Source organism: Punica granatum, chromosome 6 (assembly GCF_007655135.1).
Source record: "Punica granatum isolate Tunisia-2019 chromosome 6, ASM765513v2, whole genome shotgun sequence".
NCBI lineage: Eukaryota > Viridiplantae > Streptophyta > Magnoliopsida > Myrtales > Lythraceae > Punica > Punica granatum.
In genome coordinates, this window is record NC_045132.1 from 26,633,546 (window position 1) to 26,647,406 (window position 13,861).

The 13,861-nt window shown below is 41.5% G+C and overlaps 3 protein-coding genes across 4 annotated transcripts; 2 read left to right on the forward strand and 1 right to left on the reverse strand.

Moving 5' to 3' along the window:
• The first annotated feature begins 588 nt into the window (after positions 1-588).
• Positions 589-3,793, forward strand: LOC116209799 (E3 ubiquitin-protein ligase RZFP34-like). The gene is given in 14 exon segments (XM_031543500.1): positions 589-822; positions 1,012-1,152; positions 1,265-1,352; positions 1,445-1,504; positions 1,828-1,860; positions 1,964-2,041; positions 2,144-2,187; positions 2,313-2,353; positions 2,485-2,567; positions 2,658-2,749; positions 2,986-3,055; positions 3,163-3,204; positions 3,304-3,417; positions 3,420-3,793. Coding segments are annotated over 13 exon segments (897 nt in total). The 5' UTR covers positions 589-822; positions 1,012-1,045; the 3' UTR covers positions 3,465-3,793.
• A 1,643-nt stretch (positions 3,794-5,436) lies between these two features.
• LOC116211614 (protein UPSTREAM OF FLC) lies at positions 5,437-9,326 on the reverse strand. 2 transcript variants are annotated; one of them, XM_031546069.1, is made up of 7 exons: positions 9,061-9,324; positions 8,505-8,974; positions 8,357-8,426; positions 8,139-8,254; positions 7,141-8,026; positions 5,986-6,282; positions 5,437-5,867 (listed from the first exon to the last, which is right to left on the reverse strand). In XM_031546069.1, exons 2-7 carry the CDS (start codon positions 8,692-8,694, stop codon positions 5,798-5,800), a joined length of 1,629 nt encoding a protein of 542 aa, XP_031401929.1. In that variant the 5' UTR covers positions 8,695-8,974; positions 9,061-9,324; the 3' UTR covers positions 5,437-5,797. The 2 variants fall into 2 exon arrangements, with proteins under 2 accessions (XP_031401929.1, XP_031401930.1); XM_031546070.1 differs by having other exon boundaries at positions 5,987-6,282; positions 8,505-9,326.
• Positions 9,327-11,357: 2,031 nt separating this feature from the next.
• LOC116212382 lies at positions 11,358-13,274 on the forward strand. The gene is made up of 5 exons (XM_031546968.1): positions 11,358-11,571; positions 12,014-12,085; positions 12,202-12,330; positions 12,518-12,698; positions 12,841-13,274. The coding sequence occupies exons 1-5, from the start codon at positions 11,443-11,445 to the stop codon at positions 13,059-13,061; spliced, it is 732 nt and encodes a 243-aa protein (XP_031402828.1). The 5' UTR covers positions 11,358-11,442; the 3' UTR covers positions 13,062-13,274.
• Positions 13,275-13,861: the final 587 nt, after the last annotated feature.

A 13,861-nucleotide genomic window follows, 5' to 3' on the forward strand; every position in this document is an offset into this window, starting at 1 on the left:
TGGAAGGAATGGGCAAACTGAGAGTGCGTTTGGATTTAGAGTTGAGTTGAGTTGAGTTTTGATTTTAATTGGTTTGCAATGATTGTATTGTTGAATTATGAGAAAAAGTGTGAAAAAGTAATGAATAGTTGAAATAAAGTAATGCATAAGTAATAATTGTGTTGTTAAATTGTGAAAAAGTAATAATTAAGTAATGATTGTGTTGTTGAATTGTGAAAAGTAATGAATAGTTGAGAGAATTTAATATTAAAAATTAAATTGAATGATTAAAAAAATTTTAAAATAAAAATAAGTAATGATTGTATTGTTGGATTGAAATTAAGTGGAGTTGAATTGAATTTTTTTAAAAAAATTAAACACACCGTGAAGCTTTGGAAAGAGGGGGAAGAAAAAATTGAGTCCTTCCATGATGGAAACCGCGACTCGCGTGGGCGAAGCGGCGCGTGGACGACTGAGTACCCTTTATTCCTTGGACGACACTGATATCTCGAAAATGCCCTTAACCGTTATCCGTTAATCCAATGGTAAGTGCCAAAAACCCCATTAAAAGGACAGGTCCTTTATCGTCTTCTCGGCGACTTTATCCTGTTTACTCTGCCGCCACCGGAACCGGCCCCCGGCGTCCTACTATATATATACAACACTCGCCGACTCCCAACATCCACCATTGCATTTGGCAAAGCAATCATATATCATAACATTAGCAAAGAAAGGAAGAAACTTTCAGAGCTTTTCTACATTTTTAAGCAGCTGGGAAGAAAGCCCACCAACCAAAGCTCAGGATAGCCCCCCATTTTTCTGTTCTGGTCGCCTATATTTCTGGTATGTCATCGGCTTTCCGGGGCCCTGATTCGGTTTTTTTTTTTTTCCTGGCTGTTGATCCATTGCTAATCATAGGTAGATCAGTGTGCGCATTAGATTGGTTATCTGCTATTACTATTAGTGGGTTGTGTGCTCCTTATGAGGGGACTCTGACAATGAATGGTCGTATTTGGGTCCGTTCTTTTTCAGATTAAGAAGAAAGAATATTGGATCTGAAACAGTAATGGAGGGTGGGTTTTTGACCGAGATGCCGAAGGGTCTTGAGATTGATCGATCCTTGGGGGCACGTAATCAGCCTGTAGTGGAGGCTGTTGGATCTGGCAGCTTTGGGTAAGTTGGGTCGTTTTGTTGATTTGGATTTTGGGATGTGGTTTTAGCTCTAATACAGAAGAGTAACTGATTGGAATGTCTTGTTTGTGGTTTTTGCTCGGGGTCGGGCCAGCTGCTCGCATTACAGAAGGAACTGCAAGATCAGAGCTCCATGTTGTAATGAGGTCTTTGATTGCAGACATTGTCACAATGAAGCAAAGGTATCAGCAACACAAAAACTAGAGAGTTCCTTTCTATCAAAATATGATTAAGATTTTGCAAGTGATTTTAACATCAATGTTACATTCATCAGAATTCTATAGACACGAAACCTGATGATCGGCATGATGTCCCGAGGCACGAAGTGAAGAAGGTCAGTTTATTATCTTCTGTTTTATTATCCACAAGGAACATGCAGCATTCTAGTGTTATTAGTTTTAACATGAAGTGAAGAAAGTCTAGTTAGTTTTGACATGGTATTTGGTCGAGGAAGACGTATATGGAGATTATAACATCACATGTTTATGCTCCTATTAGCCCTATTTATAAGTACTCAAATGATTGTTCGTTTATTGATCAATTCACTGCACTCTGAGGAATGTTCACCCTTGGTTAATATATCCTTCTTTTTCTGTTTGACCGTTTCTAATTTGTTTTCAAACTTTAATGGCATTTTTGTGGTGCTTTCCTTTACAGATCATATGCTCGCGGTGTGGCACTGAACAAGATGTAAGTGTATTACACTTTGATAGAACGAAAGAAGCAGTGAAAGTAGCTTATCATTAAATGGATGCTCATATGCATGGTTTTGATCTGCGCTTCATTCCTCCAGGTTCAGCAGAACTGCATAAATTGCGGGGTTTGCATGGGGAAGTACTTCTGTGCAAAGTGCAAATTCTTCGATGATGATGTAATTACTTACCATCCATTTCATTCCTGAAATTTATTGTCAAACACACCTTTCGTAGATAATGTATGAAGTTGTCTCACTTCTTCGTATCGTAATTTTCAGATTTCAAAGCTGCAATACCACTGTGATGAATGTGGCATCTGCAGGTAATGTCATTTACTTTGAGATTCTATTATCTTGCAAATTTTACTATTTTGGCTTTATTCTTGCTGTTGACGATATTGTGGGCAATTGTTTCTTGACACCAACTCTTCCGTGATTCTTTCTGCAGAACTGGAGGCAAGGAGAACTTTTTCCATTGCAAGAAATGCGGTGAGTAAAATGAGTGACCATAATCTCACATCTTTTGTGCCACCAGAAAAGGGGAAAAAAATAAAAGGAAAGCTGAATCCCTTGTTCTTCTTTTCTAAATTTCTCAAATGGTTTGGAACTTCCTTTTATAGGATGCTGTTATTCGAAGTCAATGAGGGATGCGCATCAATGCGTGGAGAGAGCAATGCACCACAACTGCCCCGTTTGCTTTGAGGTAATCATGAAGCCCTGAATCCGTACTTCTTCATTAGATTAAAACATCCGAACTTCAAACTCATCTCATTTGTGGCCTGATGATTTGCAGTTCCTGTTTGATACAATGAAAGACATAACAGTCTTGCCCTGCGGGCACACTATACATCTTGAATGTCTGAAAGAAATGGAGCAGCATTACAGGTAGGCACCGAGTCATCCGTCTAACTCCTGAAAGATATTTTAAGTGGTCCTGTTTCCTCCCAATTACGTGAGAAGACCGCCAGAAAAAGAGGGAAAAAAGAGGGGAAAAAAAAAGGGAAGGGTCTGCCAGCTCTTGGCTAAGAAAAGATCCACTTAAGGCAGTCAGTCCCCGTCTTGCTTAGACTTGATAGCCCTGTCTTACAGTCTGCATGCATTGCTTCTTGAAACATGCGCAGGTATTCCTGCCCAGTTTGCTCCAAGTCCATCTGCGACATGTCCAATTTGTGGAGAAAGCTTGATCAAGAGGTAAAATGAGTGAATTTGTTCTTGCATCTGTTCTTTTGTCTTATAATATTTAGGCATATGGACCCTCTCTCGAATACTAATGCCCCTTGACCCGAACTCCAATGCAGATTGAGAAAACACCAATGCCTGCAATGTACCAAAACAAAATGGTAAGCAATCGAACAAGACCACAACAGCTTTAGGCGAGTCATTCAAATCTTTCTTTATGGGAATGTAACTAAGACCAGTTTTCCTCACTGCCTCAACAGGTATGGATTCTTTGCAATGACTGTGGAATACAATCCCAAGTTCAGTTCCACGTTGTAGCACACAAGTGCCAGAGTTGCAGGTCGTACAATACACGGCAGACTCGGGGCGGCCCCACCAGGACTCCTCCCGCTCAATGGGGGTGTCCAAGATGCTGAGATAATGAATTTGGTGGCGATGCTGCTGTATTTGGGCTTGACCCGGTTGATTCTCTTCAATAATCCGCATAATTCGAAATTGTAGCGGTAGGTGAAAACTTAGGAAAACCGAGGGTCGGGAGGGAATCTTGTTTCCCCAGGAAGGGAAAACAAATTTTTCTTGTCCTTTTTCCTCTAATTGTCGTGTACGCAGTACACTTGTACAGTTTATTCACCTTATTTAGATTCCTTAGATTATTAATAGAATATGATGAGATATCTAATGCTGCAATATTTGCAGCATGACAAATGTATTAGCCACCTATGTTGAATAAAGTTCCATCTTCGGAACCAAGACGGGCGAAGACGCAGAGAAGCATGCTCCGGGTGACGAAAAAAAAAAAAAGGGTTGTGTGCTAACATAAAGTATAAACGGTTACACGAAATGTTCTATATTGGGTCAGAACCCAGAAGACTCGACCCTTGCCTTGAATTAACTGTGGGCCGTGGGAGAATCGGATTCTGTATGTTTCAATATTTGTCCTTATGAGTAGTTACTTTATGTAGGAAGAAAAAGAAAGAAAAAGGTACCGACGGCCACCATAGCCAACAGCTCCACTCAAACCCAACCCGACCCAACATGAGCTGTTCTGTTCAAAACGATAAAGGCGTAAAGCCCATTGCAACGGCCCCCAAGAACTTAGGTATAATTAATTGATTATTATTAATTAATCATCATTTTTGTAGTCTCCAATAAAAATGTAATAAAGTAACATTCAGAAAAAAATAATTAAAATTTAATAATTTGGTATATTTAATGAACCATTCCTTAGGGAAAAGAAAGATATCGGACCTCCCATTGTAAGGCATCTTCTTTCACTAAAATTATCTCACATTACGAGTTTTGACTTAAATGCATTGCCAATGATCCTGTCCCAAAATCATATCATTACTCTACTATTACGCCCCTTTTCGGGTCTAAATCCATAAAAAAAAATATATATATATATATATGTTTTTAGGTCTCATCTCAATTTGCCTCTATGGTTCATCACGTAAATTTGAGTCGTCAGTTTACTCAGAGAACCAACCGAATACGCGCCGCATGCATGACTCTTCGAGAGGGACGGGGCTATGATTTGTGAGGCAACCCGACTTACCATTGTTAATTCCAGTTTGTCCCTAAGTGGTGACAATGGAAGGAAGGGGAAAGCGGGTGGACAGCCCCACACTTAGGCAATACATTGCTTCGTTAGGAAACAAAGATCCCAACAGCTAAAAGCCATATGAAAAGAAAAGACCATGAAAAAGAAGCCTTTCAATCTGCCCTTTCTACTTCCTCCCCCTACCTTTCTCCATGATTCCATCATCCCTTTTTCAACCATGTTAGCCCCCAATCAGATATCCACCCCACTCATCCAAATAATTATGCACCGCATTATCGAAGCAAACAATGGCCCCATTCCGAACGACAGTGTCCAAAGATTTACTTGAAACACTCTCTTAATCATATCATCGCATAAAATATGTAAAGGAAAAGCAAAGGTCTGTGTGTGTGTGTCTTCTTCATTTTCACGTACATGACAGGAACAGTTTGGACTTTCACAAAGGACCATTTCAATAAGAGAGCCAGTGAGAATTTGACCCCTTTTTTTTTTTCAATTAGTGAGAGAGTCAAGTCAACTCACAGGATTCTGCTCTGCCCCAGCAGCACAGCATGCACTGTTTTATCTTTCCGAGAGACCGCTTTCTTGGCCACTAGCGCACTTAATTAACTACTACTCATCAGCAGAGCTCTCAGTGACTGGAAAGGAGGGGTCCCTCTCCCTCCCTCCCTCCCTCCCTCCCTCCATTGTTGTCGAAGTTCAAGAACTTAACTTTCATTCATTGGGGACATGAAAAGATCATCGGCAGCATCCATCTAGAGTGAGAGCACCAATGGTGCTCAGACACAGGAGCTTGTCCTCGACTTAATAAAGGGACTGCGAAAAGAGAACGTGCAAGCAACCAGTGGATGTGCAATTAAGATGATGCACAAAAGGTTAAAAAAATAGAGAAGGGGAGAGAATGGTACAGAGGGACAAAGCTGACCATAAAGAATCTGATTCACCAGCCCTCTTTCCCCTATACTCATGACCAAGTGAATAATTAGTTCCTCCCTTTCCACCTCTCTCTCATTTACTCCCTCCAACTTTCCAGATGGTCAGAATCATCACAAGGACCCGCCCAAAATTGGCTTTCATTCAAAATTCAAATATGAAGCAAGCAATTGGCTTTCATTCAAAATTCAAATATGAAGCAAGCAAATCATATATCTGGCTCATGGAATCAATCCTCTCGACCTTCAGTTTGTGGGGTTCTAGTAGCTCGTAACTTCAGTGTCGCATGGTGCTTTGGATTGGATTATAACCCGAGCTCCTGAAGCAAGCCTGTAGATTGAAAACCAAACACCAAATCTCAACCAACGGGATCATGAAATTGGTAATACAGAATTAATTTAACTAATTGAACATATGACACGAGGAGCGGGAAGAAGTCGAGACTTAACTTTCTTCGATTTTGATCACTTTCTCTTCCTCCCTGAACGAGCCCAATCTCTTTGATTGCTTGTCCCCTGATAAGGGTTCAGTGATTCTTCTACTGCTGGTGTTGGATGTGCTGGTCGGTGTTGTTCTGAAGCTATCGCCTCTGTCTGAGGACTTTCGTGGTTTATCAGAGAGAGGGGATCTCAGAGAATCACTTCGTGGTTGTTTGACTAGTGAACCTTTGATTGAGAGTGGGATGCACTTTGATCTTCCGGAGATTGACTCGCCGTTATCTGCCGAGTCTGATGCCTTACAAGTCCTGACAGTTTGCATATGTATTTTAGCACAAGAAATTGAAAGACTGGCAAAGAAGCATAAGTTGCAACGTCACAAAGAAGAGAGAAAACAAGAACATGACGCAATTGTTGTTCATGATCCATAACATACAGGAGTAATGGACCGCATGATTTCCCAACTTGTGGGGGTGATTCAAAGCACCAAATCAAGACTTTAGGCAACCAATTTAATGTCAGTGTGAAAGAGGCTAATGTAATGGTTGCAACATTTTATGGCAATTCAGCAGACAAAAGCCTCCAATCTCTTGAAAGGTGAAAGAACATGAGACGTGTCATACCAAAACATAAGTAATGTTTAGTATTGACTCCGCTTTTCAGAAGACTTTGCTTCACCTCATGAGGTATGTCACACTGGACAAGGCGAAAAATCAATGGGGCGGAGATCATGAACTTAACATAACAAATCATCCAAGCAGGAAAGTACTTGGATTTATATTACTAAACATAAGTAATGTATAGTAATGACTCCTCTTTCATAAGATTTTGCTTCACCTCATGAGGTATATCACAGCGGACAAGGCAAAAAATCTATGGGGCGGAGAGTACTTGATTTAAATTACAAAATCGAAAAGTTCTACCCTACACTGCTGAACAGCAGCCTTGTCGAAATGCATGAAAGCAATATTAAGAATTTTGCTCTTTTGTCCTTGTCTTGTGTAGAATGAAATGCGTCTAACGTTTAAGTCATACAAAAAATTAAGTTGAGAGGATTAATTATGATCATTCTGATAAACAAACATTATTTGTCAGATCAGATTCCTGATTCATGTTCCCATAAATCATGCAGGTCACAGCATCAGAGAGGAAGAGTAGTTAATGACCTGTCAGCATTATAGGAAGAGGATCGTTTCAGAGCAATAACACCAACTCCATCTTCCCGCAGAATTTTGGTCTCAATTAAGCTGCCACTAAAGTATTCCTTATCTTCAAGCCTCAATCCCATCAACCTTGGATTCTCAGAGAGGCAATCAAGCTCCCCAACCATCATGGAAGTAGAATACATTGGAGATGAAAATTTAGATGGGGAAAACCTCGGACGATATGTTGGAATCAGGCCAAAATTGTTGTCTTTCACTGATATTGACCCACATGAGATTAATTGCATCAGCATATTCGTAGCTTTGAGCCTGGCATTGGCTGGCATTCTGATATCATCCTCTTCAAGAATTCTAAAACTGTTCATCTTGCTAGCATCAGCTCTGATCAATGATTCCAGAGTTTCATTCTTTCCACCAGAAGACGAGGCACTTGAGGATGTTGGTTGCGGTGAAACAGACTCACTCTGAACCTCTGAGTTCTCCTTCACTGCCGAGGCCTTACTTTGACTGGCCTCGCCACACTCATTGTCTAATGAACCATCATCTGTCGAGACTCCCCTAGTACAAGTTTCTCGAGTTTTACTGCTGCTCACATTATCTTCGGTTTGCGTAGAAGCATCGGCTAATCCATCATTCCTGTACACTTTGTATTCGGTCAAGCTCAAAGAACCATTCCAGGAAGAATTCCTTCCAGTTCCAGAATCCGGCGACACACCCGAGGAACCGTGGGGATGGAGAGGAGAAGACAGTTCGTCCTCTTGCGAATGCTTAGCTTCCTTTCCATTCATGCTAGAAGATGAAGACGAATCATCTTGGCTTCTAGAAGATGCTGGTGCAGGCAATTGTTTCAAGGCCTGTATTTTGATGTTCGATACCGGACTGAAATGATCTGCAAAATGGGTTAAATGCGGATGCTAGATGTTAATATGACAACACTACATGAAAGATTATTATGGCCCTGATTATTTTCGATGGACAAATAAGATGCTAATTTCCATCACCTGAATTTGATTCATCAAAGAGCTCAGAACCTTTGAGGACATATTCATTTCCATTAGAAGGGAGAATCAGGTCATCCTCGCAGAGATCGTGCCAGACGAATCCATTCTTGTAGTTCCTGCAAACATTGACAAACCCGAACCAATTCAACATGATCACAGATTCTGAAAGGGGCACAAAAACAAGATCTCAAAGGAACCAGATGGATCGTGATGACTACCTCTTTGAAGACCATGAGTAAATAGAAGCCATTCCTCTGCCTCTGAGAACATTGAGCCTTTCAATCACATCTGCAGAGAGAGAAACAAGTGACATGCTTAAATTTTCCATGAAACGACGACAGAGGTCGCTATGATTTCCCGGCTTACCTCTCAAGCAGAGACCTTCGGGCGAAGACAGAGGAACTTCGATAAAATGAGGATGCTCGAGCTGTCGATTCCGGCAGAGATAATAAACCACGGGCACTTTCCTGTTTTGGTAGTACCTCGGCGACTTCTCCGTCCAAACCTTGGCTCTCTCAGGGCTCACTTGCCGATACTTCTTCATCCTCGCCTCCATTTCTGCTCCAAGCTCGCATCGAACTCCTACACTCCCCTAGGCTAGCAGAGAAACCAATCCAACAGAAGCAACAAAATCCAAATCCGCTCGGCTCTGCTGTCAGAACAGAACAGAAAACCTAGAGTGGAGGATAAACGAGCGTGAGAGAAAGATTGGCCTCCGGGATGCGCGCCGCCGATTTGCCGAAAACAGATCACCCAGTTAGGGGAAACCGCCCACCGACGACCATTGAAATGAGCGATCAACCGTCCCGAGCTCAGAAAACCAGGAAGAATTGCCGCTGCAGCATGTACTTGTAGAGTTAGTTATGCCCACATTCCGTTGAGCAGGCGGACGGAGAGGGAATGGAAAGGGTGGGGGGGGGACCTAAGAGAGAGAAGAAGATGAGGAGAGGCGGATGGCGAATTGTGAGCGGGACGCGCGCATTCAATGCTTCCCTGTTGCGTCAAAAGATGAGAGAGAGGGAGAGGATCGAATGTGGGGTGCAGTGGGAGCTTCAGGGAGACAGAGACGGAGAGAGGAAGGTGACAAGAGAGGAACAAGACCAGACCAGACGAACGAGAGAGAGAGAGAGAGAGAGAGAGGTTTTAGTCACTGCTACTGCTTCAGCTTCCTATTTTCAGGTCATCATTTTGGCGGATACTGTGCAAAGGCTTAATTGGATCCATTCCGCCATGGCAGCTCACCTCACCTCAAGCAGCTTAGCTCCCTCTCCTTCTTTTCACTTCTGATCCCTCAACTTTACATGAAGTTCCAAGTATGCCCTCTGCCGAAGAATCATATCCATGGGGCAGTTTTCCCCGTTTATTTTCAAAGAATTTGATTTTAACTTTAACTTTAACTTTAACTCAACACACTACATAACAAAAACACATTTTTCCCAAGTCAAATTTATAACTACATCTCATTTGTCTTTTTCCACAATCAAAATCAAAATCAAAATCAAAGTAACTTTAACTCTAAATCAAAACGGCCGAACTTTGCGGCGCCTGTGAGAGAAGATCGTAGATGACTCGACCCAGTGAACTGATCTGCACGCCAACAACCTGCATCTGATTCATTAGTGTGCATTTGGATATGAATATGAACATTCTAAATTTACCATCGGTATACTGTTCCATCATATTAAAATAAGTTTTTTTTTCTTTTTTCTATAAATGATCGATTTTATTATATATGAATACAGGGCATGCTAAATATTTATTTACTGATGTAGCTAGCATTGATGGGAATGGTCTTGCAAGAATCTAACTAGGCCAAATCCATGATAGGCAGGCCAACAAATATGATACTGAGACATCCATGTGCTGCATTATATATCATCGAGACATGAATATGTGATCCAACTTGCAATATCGATTCGTGCTGTCAAGATATACATGTGCATGGCCCATGAAAACCGCTAGCTTGCTTTTATATATCTGCAAAGCTCGTCACAATATAGCCGAACCATAATATGAACCTTGGTCCGTCGGCAGGCATTTGTCTCCGTTTCCAACATACATATTCATTGGATGAGTATATATGGAGTATACACATTTTGTATGAACTTTTATTATATGTAACGAAGATTGGGGACAGAATGTGTGTGGTGTAAAAGGGGCCAAATCATATGATACGAGGATAAGAATAGGACATGCTTCAACAAACGTTTGAGTTAGGTATGCAATTGAATTCCCCATTCCCAATTTGTGTGACCGAAACCTTAACCAATCATTTTCAATTTTCCTCTTCATGGCTAAGTTGCAACTTGCAAACCAATAACTTCAATTGTGTAATATAAATCAAGTACTTTCCCTGCCTGGATGATTTGTTAAGTTAAGTTCATGATCTCCGCCCCATCGATTTTTTGCCTTGTCCGCTGTGATATACGTCACGAGGTGAAGCAACCAATAGGCTCTTTCACACTGACATTAAATTGGTTGCCTAATGTCTTGATTTGGTGCTTTGAGTCACCCCCACAAGTTGGGAAATCCTACTTAGTCCATTAGTCCTGTATGTCATGGATCATGAACAATAATTGCGAGTTTGTCTTATGTTCTTGTTCTCTCTCTTCTTTGTGAAGTTGCAACTTATGCTTCTTTGCCAGTCTTTCAATTTCTTGTACTAAAATACATATGCAAACTGTCAGGACTTGTAAGACATCAAACTCGGCAGATAACGGCGAGTCAATCTTCGGAAGATCGAAGTGCATCCCACTCTCAATCAAGGGTTCGCTAGTCAAACAACCCCGAAGTGATTCTCTGAGATCCCCTCTCTCCGATAAACCACGAAAGTCCTCAGACAGAGTTGATAGCTTCAGAACAACACCACCTACCAGCACATCCAACACCAGCAGTAGAAGAATCACTGAACCCTTATCAGGGGACAAGCAATCAAAGAGATTGGGCTCGTTCAGGGAGGAAGAGAGAGTGATCAAAATCCAAGAAAGTTAAGAAAAAAGATAAAAGGTACCGGCGGCCACCATAGCCAACAGCTCCACTCAAACCCGACCCGACCCGACCCAACATTAGCTGTTACTGTTCAAAATGATGAAGGCGTAAATTCAATGGGCCTAATACAACGACTCAATGAAAGCCCATCATCTACCCTCAGCCGAGCCCTTTTTTTTACCACTTAACCCCGACACATCCCGATCCTGTCCTATCCTATCCTATCCTATAAATTAATGAACTCGTCCGCCGACAGATTGACCATCTCAAAGAACAGATTAGGGTTTGCAGGGAGCTGCTGATGCTGAGGTAGAAGATGGGGATGAAGATGGCAGTACCTTTACGTCATGCAGGATCAGCGATGGAGGGGTTTGCTTGGAATTGGGCGCACCGTATGCCGATCGAGAATTGGGCGCGCAGCTGGATCCATGGGCCCTACCCCAAGGTAGAGTAGCTGCTTTCGTTTAAATTCGACTGCCCGCATGCCTGCCTGCCTGTGCCTGCTCGAATCTGAGATTCATTCTTTTCCTGCCGCAAATTTTCATTCACTTCCATTACCGATTAGAAGTATATATAATATGTAGTTTGCTGGTGGAATATTAAAAAAAAAAAAAAACTTTTTCGATGCTCTAAACTTCTAATATGTAGCTCAGTAGGTATATCTCCTTCTGCCGCGAGAGCCGAGGCTTTCGCTCTTGCATCGGTTGTGACCTCAAAATATCGAATCAGTGTATACGTAGCACAGCCTTCCTTCCTCGAGCTTTCTAGATCTGTAAAATTAGAGAAGAATTCCGCTCTGCTAGCTGCCATGTTGATCACATTAGTAAGCCAGGGTCAAATTTTGGTTGGATTTGCACTGATCGTCTATTCATTACTTTCTCATCAAGCAACTACCACCGCCCAATTGGTTGACGCCCAAAGAGATGCAGTCCTACAAAGATAAGTTGGTGAAAAGCCAGGTAAATAAATATATAACTAATCCGTGAATGAATGCACGCACTTCTTTCTCGTGGCTCGCTCTTCTTTTACAGGGGTTTTCTCATCCTCCCGTTGTTCTGATTGGCTTAAAATCTAGGGCTTCGATGTTGATCACTTCCCTCATGCCAAAGGCCACCTAGTTCGACCGGCTCCACCTGGACTATTCGACCCTGCTCACTACGACCATCTTCTTCAGCTTGCTGTTGCTAATTACACTGCCTCCGAGGTTATCTCGGGCTTGTTGGCTGATCTTATTTTATTTTATTTATAATTTTTTTCCCCGCATAGGCTCTACGTTGGCATCTGTTCGCTCCGTTCTTTTGTATTGATTGCTTGTTTAATTATACTCGGGCCTAGGCGGGGGTCTCCAATCTTGAGAATAATAATAACTGATGATCTTCCTTGCCTCTCAGTGCACGTTGATATGCAATCCCCGACTTGTGAAGTCGAATTACGAGGCGTGCGGCATTGGTGATATTCACTATATTACATTCGAGGCACTGGACTGTGCTGCCGGTTTTGCTAAAGAGTATGAGGCTCGTGTGTTCGATTCTCAATTCGGAGAATCATTCTGCCACTTTTGCAGGGTCAAAGGTTTTATATTCAATCGATTGGATTACCCATTGACTTTTAGTTTTAACTTGATTAAGCTAGTCGCTCCCCCATCCACCCCCCCCCCCAAAAAAAAAAAAAACCAGACACATATTAATTTTGTTTCTTCTCCAATTATCTGTAGGTTCAAAGAAGATTCCTCCGATGCCTCGTGGTGTCTCTGCCCCTTCTCGCCCCAAGATTGTGGATTATAACCCGACGGACTGGTTTTCCTATAGAACCATAGGAGGAGGATTATATTTATATTTCCGGTTTGCTTACTGGTTCTGTGCATGGGAAGGTAGGAAATTGGAAGTCATGCTAAACGTGAAGAAGCTGAGCTTTGACTGCACAACTAATAGCTAGGTAGGTAGCTGTTCTGGGGTTAGCTTGGTCCCGAGATGAGGAATGATGTAGTAGAAATGGAAGTCCATCGACTTTAATTAGACATATTACTTATATCCTGTTCAATGTAATTAAGCAACGGTTAGCTAATGACGTGTGCGTTCCTCTTCTGGGTGGAAGGTTTCGATTTTCTATTCCATCTCTAATTATAGTTCCGGTTGGTATATGTATGTATATAGACGGCTTGAAAGTGAGTCCTGCAGATAAATTTTTTTTTCCCCCCGCCTTCAGTGGGGGGAAGGGCCCAAATTCAGTGGGCCTATTTAATACTAACCGGTTCCATTCCACCGACTCTCCTTGGGCGGCCATTGCATACTTTCATAGAGTAGAAGTGTATATATATATATATATATATATATATATATATATATATGTATATTTTTATAGCTGATAGAACGAAACCCTAAACAAAAACCAAACCTCCTAAAATTATTATATTATTTTCTCTTCTCTCGACTAAAAATATATATAGAAAGAATTATGAGCTCGAATTTAGCCAAATTAATTAGAGTCATTAACATGCTATTGGGACATTTTGGTCCTATAATTAATAAAAGGTGTGAATTACTCCAAGAGAAGTGGAAATAGCCCTACCCTAATTAAAGGAACATAAGGCAAATGCATATATTACATATATATAGTGTATATTTCTCGGGGTGAATAAATGGCAAATGGGGGTTATAGCCTGTGGATTTATGAGGAGAAAAGCAAAGGAAGCAGGCAAAGAGGGAATCGTGAGCTGGCAATTTAAAAACCTCCTT